Genomic DNA, 11,005 nt, shown 5'->3' on the forward strand with positions numbered 1-11,005 from the left:
CATATTACCTCATTAACAACCTAAACCCACGTTCCCAAAGCCCTCAGCGCTGTGTCAGACACGGGGGATCCCGCACCTCGGCGGGACACCCACGGTATCGTGCCCGGTGACAAGTTCTGTCTGCCGGGTGACAGTTCCCGTCGCGCAGGCGGAGCCCCGGGCGGGCAGGGGCACGGGCGAGCTGCGCCTTGAGAACTTTACTGGGAAAAGGGGCAGTTTTGGGGGTCAGAAAACTGGAGGGGGCGGTGGGGAATGGCGGCACCTCTCCGGACCCCCCGCACCCGCGGCACACGGCGAGCCGCCACCGAGCGCCGGGAGCCCGGGGCACGCTGCCGCCACGCCGCCGGGGACAGGATGAGCCTGGGCGCTGAGGAGCCGCCTCCGGCAAACCGCCGCCTCCTCCTCCTCTTCCCCGAGGCCGCCGAGGACTCAAAGGGGCCGGGGGGCCCCGGCAGACACCCCCCGTCCCCGCCCAGGCGGGTGCTCCCCTCAGCGCCCGCCCCCCCGGCGGGCAGAGCGGCGGCTAAGGCCGGGCTGAGGGACGCGGGCAGCGCCGCCGCACGTCCGCCGCCACCTCAGCGTCCCCCGCCGCAGCGTGACGGCACCCGGGGGCGGGGGGTCCCGGGCCGCGGCAGGTGGGAGCGGCGGCGGCGGGGCGGGGCGGCGCGGAGCGGGGCGCGTTTCCGTTGGGTGAGTTTCCGGCGGGCGGCCGGGGCGGGGGTGAGTCACGGGCGCCGCGGATAAAAAGGCGGGCGCCTACCTGGGAGCAGCATTGGGAGCTCGGCGCCGAGCACCCGCAGAGCCTGAGCCGCAGCCCGAGCCCCGCCGAGCCCCAGCCCCACCGGGACATGATCGTGCCCTGCGTCCTGCTGGCCGCGCTCCTGGCTGCCGGCCGCGCAGGTGAGTCCCGGCGCGGCTCCTCACGGGGACACGAGCGCGGGTGGAGCGTGGGTCACACCGTGGATGGGGTTTTCTTTGTTCCTTTACGTTTGCAGATGGATTTAATGATTTATTTTTTTAATGTTCTCTATTATTTTGTGATTTTTGGATACCTGATGTACGGTAGAAAGGATGTCAGGCGTCCGTTGACCTGCGCCGACCCTTCTGAGGGGGTTTATTGCTGTCAGGAGACACAAACTCCTCTGCTTTTGTTAATAACTACTGCTTATAGTAGCCTAAAGTGAATGGACGCTCATTCTTGTCTTCCTGATAAGCATTAAACTTCAGGGCATTGTCTGCCTGCATCTGAAGAATTAGCTTGGTGGGATGAGAATACCAGTGTAGCCATGTAAGACCCTAACGGGAGCCTTTGGTGTCATTCCAGCCAACCCTTGCTGCTCAAACCCGTGTCAGAACAGAGGAGTATGCATGACAACAGGATTTGATCGGTATGAATGTGACTGCACAAGGACAGGATTTTATGGGGAAAACTGTACGACACGTAAGTATCCGAAATCTCTTTTCATGGAAATGAAATCTGAGAACCCAATTCCTGGGTTGCAGGTTATTCTCAATAGCTGATTTACAATAATCTTTCCATTCATGCTCACAGCGGAATTCTTCACGTGGCTGAGGCTAACGTTGAAACCTTCGCCGAATACTGTCCACTACATCCTCACCCACTTCAAAGGAGCCTGGAATATCATCAACAACATTCCCTTCTTACGAGATGCTATTATGAGATATGTATTAACGTGTAAGTATGACTTCTCTCTTCTAGTCCTCTAAACTGGCAGAAGTTACTCGTAGGACTCCAGAATATTGTACTTGATTGGTCCGTGTATAAAGTTAGCAAGATAATGCACTAAGGTAAAAACACTCCTAATGAAAGCTTAAGACTTCTGCGTGATGCAGACTTGTATGAAACATGCTTTGAATGGAAATGCATTTTGCTCTAATCTCTAATAAAATCCAGTATTTTGCTAGCATAAACTCTGCGCCAAATTGCTCATGTTAATAGTTGGATCCAGTTGATAATCCAGGACCCAGTCCTATTGTTCGGCAACTGTAATCCCATTTAACATCAGTAACTGATACATGTGGAATTTGCCAGTGCAACTGCTGCCAAAATATATGGAAAAGATCTGGCCTTGCGATTTACTTTTTCAGACTAAAATGTGCAATTAAAAATATTAAAATACTTTTTTCTTTTTCAGCAAGATCACACTTGATTGACAGCCCACCAACTTACAATAGTGACTATAGTTACAAAAGCTGGGAAGCTTATTCCAATCTCTCCTATTACACAAGAAGCCTTCCACCAGTAGGACTTGACTGTCCAACACCAATGGGTGTTAAAGGTAAGGAATAAACCAGGTGCATAATGTTCACTTCTAGGAATTTCTCCTTATCTTAGACTCTTGGAAAATACTGGGAGACCTGCTTGTCTATAACCTTTTTTCAGTGCAGTTGGCTTTAAGAGTCACCATGTTTTGGATCCATTGTGTGAAGACCTAAAAGATAACTATTCTGGCTCTCATTATTGAGTTACATGCTAAAAACAGGGAATTCGGAAGTTTCTAATAAAATCAAGAAAGTGAGCACAGAAAAGCCTATGACCATAATCAATGAAAAGCAGATAATTTTGTTCCTAACAACAAGAAGGCTTAAGACTTTCAATGTATTATTGAAGGATAGCAGCATACAAATTAGGGGAATTAAGTCTTACATGAACATAGTTGTCTTGAATATCTCACTATTTCTTTCTCTCACAGGTAAGAAAGAGCTCCCAGACTCAAAGGTGATTGTGGAGAAGTTTTTGCTAAGGAAAAAATTTATTCCTGACCCACAAGGCACAAATGTGATGTTCACATTCTTTGCCCAACACTTCACTCATCAGTTCTTTAAGACGGACCACAAGAAAGGACCTGCCTTCACCAAAGCTCTCGGCCATGGGGTACGACCATAGCTCTGTAACTCGAACACAGCACTTAGTTCTTAGGAGCTACTGAGCAGCTAGAATGGTATCTTACAGATCGTCTGGGTGAAAACACACTGGTGCACATACTGTGCAACGCTGTTTGCCACAAACCAGTGGGCTTACCCCTTCTGTAACTTCTCCTTAAGCAAAATTCCAGCACTGGATAGCATCTCTTCCTGGGTCAGAACCACTTAGCAGAGCACGTGGTTGTTTAAAATATCTGCACAGTAATCTCTGACTTTTTTTTTTATTCTTCCCAAGAATCTGCTTTTATCTAAAGCATGTTAGACAAGTTCTGGATGCTCACTAGCTCTGGATTCTTCCCATCAGTTGCAAAGAGCTGTATCTAGCACTATAAAGTACCTTGTGTGCTGCGAATTCAAGAGACTTAGTTTAGAAAGAACTTCAAAAGCAGACCTGGGTTTAAGATCTTTATCTACAAAAGAGGCAGCCTTTGGACAAAGAGCTCTTCGATATTAAGTGTAGTGTGTATGTCTAAAACAGAAAGCTATAAAATACGTGTGTATACACAAAGAGCTGTCTGCATAATAAAAAGCTGCTGACACTTTAAACAGAGTCCTTTTAAATTGACTGGCAATTTAAAAACTTGCTCTTATGCAGAGATGGCTCCAGTTGCCAGGAAATAATTTGGCTTCGTCTTGAATATCAGTGCATGATACTTAGATGTTTACCTTTTAATTATATTATTGTTAACTTATAAGGGATGAACTCCTATTGGCATCCATAGAAGTGGGACCTATCCTAAAATAGCAAAAAATGTGGCTTGGCTTCATATTCCAAATGCCTTTATTTTATAGGTTGACTTGAACCACATTTATGGAGAGACTCTGGAGAGGCAACTTAAGCTGAGACTTCTAAAGGATGGAAAACTAAAATACCAGGTGTGTCTTATCTCAAAATTCCTGCCTTGTTATTCAACGACATGTATTTCATAAAACTAGTGCTCTGTGCATGGTGTAGTTGATCTAAAGTGTAAGCCTGAAGTCAGTACTAAGAGTTAACACAGCTTAACTCATAAGCCTCATAGCTTATGACTCTTGTTCTTTCTTCCTCCCCCTGGCAGATGATTGATGGAGAAATGTATCCACCAACGGTGAAGGACACTCAGGCAGAGATGATCTACCCTCCTCACGTACCTGAACACTTGCAGTTTTCTGTCGGGCAGGAGGTGTTTGGTTTGGTCCCAGGCTTGATGATGTACGCTACGATATGGCTGAGGGAACACAACCGGGTCTGTGACATCCTGAAACGGGAGCATCCAGAGTGGGATGATGAGCAGCTGTTTCAAACCACCAGACTCATATTGATAGGTGAGTGTCGCTTCTACTACACGCAACTATAACCTTCTCTCGAGTGTGATACTTCTACCCATTATCAGCTGCAGGAGGTGTAGTCAGAGGGGAAGCTATTACTTAAATTGGTGTGTGAGGGCCTTCATGACCCATCACTGAGATTGTATTAAGCTACAGCTTCCTCCCAGTTATGTTAAAGACAACTGAAGAAAACTGAATTGACTGACACTTAATTCCTTTATCAAAAGGAAACAGAGCTGAAAGCAGTGAAAAGGCAGGAAGCTAAGATTCACTTCTCAGAGAGAAAGCGTGTGAGGCTAGATGACCTCAGACTCTCAGATCTTATGGGTTTTTTTGTGGGTTTTTCCCCTGGGGTTGTGTCAGTTCAGGTATGCTGTAAAAGAAAGGCTGTGATTAAGTCTAAAGTTCAGGCAGTTATGTAAAATGCAATTCTACATACTTCTCATGTCTAATTGTCTGTTCAGTGGTATTTTTGTCTTATGTAAATGGTGATGTACACTAAGCTTAACGAGACCTTGCCCAAGCTGTGACTGAAACAGTAAACCAAGACAGTTGTATTGAGCAGCTCAGAAGCTGGGAGTGGCTTTCAGATACCAGCTTCCTTCATTATCCTCTACATTTGTCCTAGATAGTAGTGTGTAACTGAACACAAGGTAGATCCTGATGTTTGCTGTTCTGTGGAACATACAAGGAAGCACACCTTGGGGGCTGGGGGGAAGCAGGCTGTAGAAAACACTTCTCTACCACAGCCAAAAACTCTTGGGATCTTAAGTACCGTTCCACTACTTACTCTTAGTCACATAAAATATATGAATTATTTACTATAAGAGATTACAGAATGTTGAAGTGTTTGTTATCCTGATCACTATAGTATTTTTTTAGAATAGTTAAGCAGTGGTATTTCCTCTCAGAGCAGAGTGTCTCAAGGAGCTAAAGTGTCTCAGGGAACCAGTATCAATATTCTCTTCCATTTCATTGACCAACAGGAGAGACTATCAAGATCGTTATTGAGGACTATGTGCAACACTTGAGCGGCTACCACTTCAAACTCAAGTTTGATCCTGAGCTGCTGTTCCACCAGCGATTTCAATACCAGAACCGCATTGCAGCCGAATTCAATACTCTCTACCACTGGCACCCACTTCTGCCTGACACTTTCCAGATCCATGACCAGGAGTACACATTCCAGCAATTCCTCTACAACAACTCTATAATGTTGGAACATGGCCTTTCCCATATGGTGAAATCTTTCTCCAAGCAAAGTGCTGGCAGGGTAGGTACTTTCTCAAGTTACTAGTGAACCAACAGAGACATAAACTGTGGGTGGGACAAGGGGGTAGAATAAAGCTATCAAAAACTATTAATATACTACAAAGGCACAACTTCTTCATGTCTCTTATTGGGAGATCTTACTACTTTTCATCTTTATTCAATAGGTTGCTGGTGGAAAAAATGTTCCTGCTGCAGTACAAAAAGTAGCAAAGGCTTCAATTGACCAAAGCAGACAAATGCGATACCAGTCCTTGAACGAGTACCGGAAACGCTTCATGTTGAAACCATTCAAATCATTTGAAGAACTTACAGGTAACGGTTTTCATCCTTACTAACAATTAAGGGTCCTTGTCTTAAAATGGCTAATAGAGCCTGCAGTGCTGTTGCTGGACTCAAACAGGATAGTCTTGCAATGGAAAATAGGATTTTTTTTTTCTACTTACAGTTTTTACTTTATTAATACTTACAGGAGAAAAAGAAATGGCAGCTGAACTGGAAGAGCTTTATGGAGACATTGATGCTATGGAGCTGTACCCAGGCCTCCTTGTAGAAAAGCCACGACCAGGTGCTATCTTCGGTGAAACAATGGTGGAGATCGGAGCGCCGTTCTCTCTGAAAGGACTGATGGGAAACGCTATCTGCTCCCCTGAGTACTGGAAGCCTAGCACCTTCGGTGGGAAAGTGGGCTTTGAAATAATCAATACTGCCTCCTTACAGAAGCTCATCTGCAACAACGTGAAAGGCTGTCCTTTCACTGCTTTCCACATCTTAAATCCTGAACCCACAGAGGCAACTATTAATGTTAGTACCTCAAAAACAGCAATGGAAGATATCAACCCCACACTACTACTGAAAGAGCGGTCTGCTGAGTTGTAAAAATCCATCTATTTATTTATTTAACTATATAATTTATTCTATTTATGGCTTGAAGTGTTTAAAAAACAAAACTTGAGCATCTTCATTGTGGGGGTTGCCTTAGATTCCTTACTCAGGTAAGGCTTCCATTTACAAAAGGGATTTTCTGTGTTTGAGCTCTACAGTGGTGAATCCCTTGTTTAAAGTCTTCTGTAACAGAACTATGTATTCCAAAGTGGACAAAGGTTCCAACTTTTTTTAATGTCGTTTTAATACTTGACAAAGGGCGTTGGTGGGATTTTTGCCTTTTCACTTGATAGGTCACATAACACTACAAAAGCAAGTTATTGCCTCAGCAGCTGCTTAAACTTGAAAATGGGCCATTGAACTAAAAGTACAAGAAAAATTTGACTTAATGAAAACTGCCAGAAAAGATTATTATGAATTCAGTATGAGCACTGAGAGATTAACAGAAAAATGCATATACTTGAGACTCCCTTATTTATGTAAAGTCAGAAAATGCATTGCATTTATTGTTGATACTACCTCTCCCTCATTGCAAATAAGGCACTTTGTGTAGTAACTTATGTTTGTTTTTATGTGTAAATCTACTTTCGTGTGGCATTACACTTTTTTTTTAATTTAATTATTTAAAGATAATATAACAGCTTGGATGCTACTTGGTTTTTTTTAAGCATATGTCATGGAAGTATTATATGTGTAAGAGGATGATAATAAGGTACTGAGCTTAGAAATAACTGACTCTCAGGCTGCACTACAAGGCTGCTTGTATTTTGATACAGATGTTTTATTGTGCAAGTTTGGGGAGGTCTTAAACTTAGTCCAAACTATCGGTATTCTTTGCATAGCTGTAGTTCTCTGGTCTACTTGATAATATGATTTTAATCTGTCACTTTAAGGACAAATGGACAGTATAGCTTTAGTTAAGGATGTGACTATAGTGTAGCTTTGTGTACCCAAAACACAGAGATTATTGGGGAATAGTGAAAACTGAGCAGCTGTGTAAACATACACAGCAGAGGAATTAATACAGAATAGATCCAGCAAAACTTCAAGGCACCAGGGCTTGAAGGTAGCTTATGTCTCTGTACACAAGCTATACTTGTGACTTGTAGTTCTATTTATTGGGGGGGGAGGAGGGATAATGTTGTGTTTATAATTTATAAACAGACACTTAAAGTGGCTTAAGCTTAATTAAAACTGGCTAGCTAGCACAAAATCTCCTAGATGGATTTGTCCTGATCCAGCACTAAAATACCTAGTCTCATCTGGGCACATAAGTTACGCAGGATCTTGTACCAGCACTTCAAAGTTTGCACATAAGGGTATCTTTTTTTAATTTCTAGAGAGGAAATGTAGAAGATGATCTTCCCATAAAAACAGCTGGGGAACTGTAGGTAAAGAGAAAAAGTCACTTCAGACTGGAATAGAGCAGCAACCTGGTATTCTGTGCCCCTGCCCAAAATTCCTTGGCTACTTCTGGAAAAGGACTTGAGTTTTATATTTCATCTGAATCTCAAACACTCGTAGAGGCTCGTGCATTGTAACGGCTATGGCAGTAGTGTAGTTTGACTGGGACTTCTGCTTCTGTTGGTTTGTTTAGAGCCACCGATTGCCTTCTGCTGTGTAAGTCTGTAATTGTTAGCGTGAATAGCTGAATCAAGACCTCCTACAGCGCTCGATACCAGTGGTCTTTGGTATGAATGCTTTGGGAGAAAGAAGGGCATTCTTTTCCTTTGTCTATTTGAAGCGTGAAGAAAGGAAAAACTTCCCTAACCTTGTACTAAAAGGTGGTCAGTACTGTATGTGCTAATAAGTGAAAACTGCTTGGACACTTGTTGAACATGTAATTGCCGTTCGGATCCATCTTTAGAACACACCTCTTGTGCCATTAACAAGGAAAAGCCTTTGGCTTAGAGTCAAAGGGAGACGAGTCGGGACAGATCTAGTTATTTTGGGGTAGGTAAAGAGGAATTCCTCCGACCATGTCATTTGAGTTAAGTTACAAGCTGCTTTAGAAAGGAATCATGTCCACTCTGCATTTTGTACTCTGCAGCCACATTTCAACAGTCACTTACCTGTGACCCGGCCTGCTGGGTTGGGCTGGATTCAAGTTGTTCATGATAAATGTGTGTTTGAAATTATTTATTTTAAAATTCTGTGAATTGTTTTTCACTTTATTTTTGTAGGTCAGCTGTTTTTAAAATGCAATTGTTTATATAAATAAATTGAAAACATTCCCTCTATGGAGTCATTTGTCTGTGATTTCTTTGAGCAGTATTTAGTATAAAACAACTTTTCTAGCTTATTTGTCACTCAGGATTAAATGGAGAATTCCGGGGATTTACTCACAGCATTAAATTCTCTCATGTCTCAAACTTAAATCATCCAACCAGGCTTCTCTTTTCCCTTTGGTCACCAGTGAAAAGGGATTTCACTATGACATCCTTGCTCTTCACCATAGTAAAGATGCCAGCAATGCTCTCCCTTGAGTACCCAGGTGCTTTCAGGGGAAAGTACAATATTGGAGTTGCACAACATGGGGTTGGTGTAACCAACTTCCCTTCACCACTGTTGTGTGCTGAGACTTTCCCAAGCAAGAGCAGTCCCTTGGGCTTTCTCTTCAAGCTTAGCATCCTCCAGAAAGGGAAACCACTTTGGGATACCAGCAACCACTGGACAAGGTCCTTGCACTTGGGCATGTTTTCAGCAGTGGTAGCTTGTCCCTGTTGCCAGACAGCAAACGCTGAAGCTGACAGCCACATCTTCATTGACCACCTTCCCTCTGCACAAGGGTCCTGCTTTGTTATCTTTATCTCAGTTATTTGACTAACTGGGGAGAGTGATGCAAACTGGAAAGATGGGCACTGGGGCTGGGACAAGAGCAGCGGTGTGCTTAATGAAACAGAGGCAGGAACTGCAGGAGTTAGTGCAATGCGTCCCTCTCCCACAAAGAGCACCTCCGAGGCCACCCTCTCTCTTCCATACGTTTTCATCTCTGATAAGAGATGAGGGGAAGCTATGAGGGAGACAACTGAGGGGATCATGCACCTTGTACTACCACCTCCATCCAGCCACTGGCCAAATGTCACCTCCGGCACCCTTCTGTGCTCAGCTCCCCACTGTCATCCCACTGCTGCCTGTCTCCAATACTCCCCCATCCCGATAGTGGTGCCCTGTCCTCTCACAGCCTCTTCCTAGTGACCGACCCCACAGCCACAGTCCTTCACCCAGAGCCACCTTCCTTCCAGCCACCCAAAATCTTCTTTGGTCCAAGGCTCATCCCAGTGACCCTCCAGCCCTGGCAATATGACAATCCTTCTGCCTCTGCTCTGTAGCTTCTCTCCATCTCCACCAGTGTGCAGTTCCCTTATATTCCTATTGTACCCAGGCATCTAAACACCTCTAGCGACTCTCCTCAACTTAAAACACAGTCCTCATCACTTCAGTGACCATCTTCAGCCCCAAAAATGCAATGTCCTGAGGACCCTTCCAAGAGCATCACTCCAGTCCCTCTCCTGGCCGCACACAGAGGCTGTGGGTGAACAGAGGCAAGTGTAGACCATGTATGAGCAATGTGGGGTTTTTTCTTTAATAGCCAGTCAATTCATTCGCTCTACAACTTAATTCGTTTCTGACATGTTTCTGTTTTGAGGGGAAGTCGAGCGAGGGAGCAAGCAAAGACAAGGCTGGTCACTTCCGCGGGAGTAGGACAGGCTCGGCCGCTGCCACCGAGATGGCAAGGCACTGTGCGGGGAGGCATGGCAGTGAGAAGGCAGCAGTGAGGTCATCTGCGGAGAAGGTGTTTCGGGTGACTGCTGCCCTAATTAGGGAAGGGCCAGTCCGGATTGATTCGATGCACGATGGATGAGATAGCTTGATCGTGAGGAGCTCCTCCTTCCCTCTGAGCAGGGGCTTGTCCTGATGATACAAGAGGCAAGAATGTTCCTTGGAGGAAACCTGCCCTGCGAAATACTTGCTCCTCAGCCGGAGTTGAGGTAACTGTTTCACCCAAGGCAATGCGGTAAAGGAGGGGTCTCAGTGTTTAACTCACCCTTGGAGGGAAGTCCATCAAGGAGCACGAGAGCTCCGTGCTTTGGGAGCAGGTCACCATACACCATCACCTTTACCGAGGGCTTTTGCCATACGTCACTTGCTGGCTTGCCCACAGCGTAAGAGGTCTTTATGGGCGCTGAGTCGGAGCCCCGCGGGCATCTGACCAGGTTTATTACTTCTGATATACTCTCTGGAGGTGTGCTGACCTTTATGCTGGAACACCAATGCTCCCAAGGCAGCCGCTTTACCCAGAGTTCAGGAGACATTTCTATCACAAGCGGCTTCTGCTTTGCAAGAAAATACCCCTTCGGCTTTCAGCATCCATCCAGAAAAGTCAACAGGTAGTTTGACCGTGCGGCAGGAAGGGTAGGGAAGAGAGAAGGAACATGGGTAGGGGGGGACAGACACATCGCTTGTTCCTTGCCTGTTCACAGCTACTGAAATAGGTGAACAGCTCTGGAAAAGCTTATTGCAAAGATGCTGTTTCCTTTGGAAGACCAGCAAGGGAAAACCCTGCAAGTTGTAAGATCATATATATATAGGACAG

The 11,005-nt window shown here is 45.1% G+C and overlaps 1 protein-coding gene across 1 annotated transcript; it reads left to right on the forward strand.

Moving 5' to 3' along the window:
- Nucleotides 1-848: 848 nt before the first annotated feature.
- On the forward strand, nucleotides 849-6,402 carry PTGS2 (prostaglandin-endoperoxide synthase 2). The gene is made up of 10 exons (XM_068416978.1): nucleotides 849-900; nucleotides 1,325-1,441; nucleotides 1,553-1,696; nucleotides 2,157-2,300; nucleotides 2,715-2,896; nucleotides 3,739-3,822; nucleotides 4,005-4,251; nucleotides 5,241-5,527; nucleotides 5,691-5,838; nucleotides 5,996-6,402. The coding sequence occupies exons 1-10, from the start codon at nucleotides 849-851 to the stop codon at nucleotides 6,400-6,402; spliced, it is 1,812 nt and encodes a 603-aa protein (XP_068273079.1).
- The last annotated feature ends 4,603 nt before the right edge of the window (nucleotides 6,403-11,005 follow it).

Source organism: Nyctibius grandis, chromosome 21 (assembly GCF_013368605.1).
Source record: "Nyctibius grandis isolate bNycGra1 chromosome 21, bNycGra1.pri, whole genome shotgun sequence".
Classification (NCBI taxonomy): domain Eukaryota; kingdom Metazoa; phylum Chordata; class Aves; order Nyctibiiformes; family Nyctibiidae; genus Nyctibius; species Nyctibius grandis.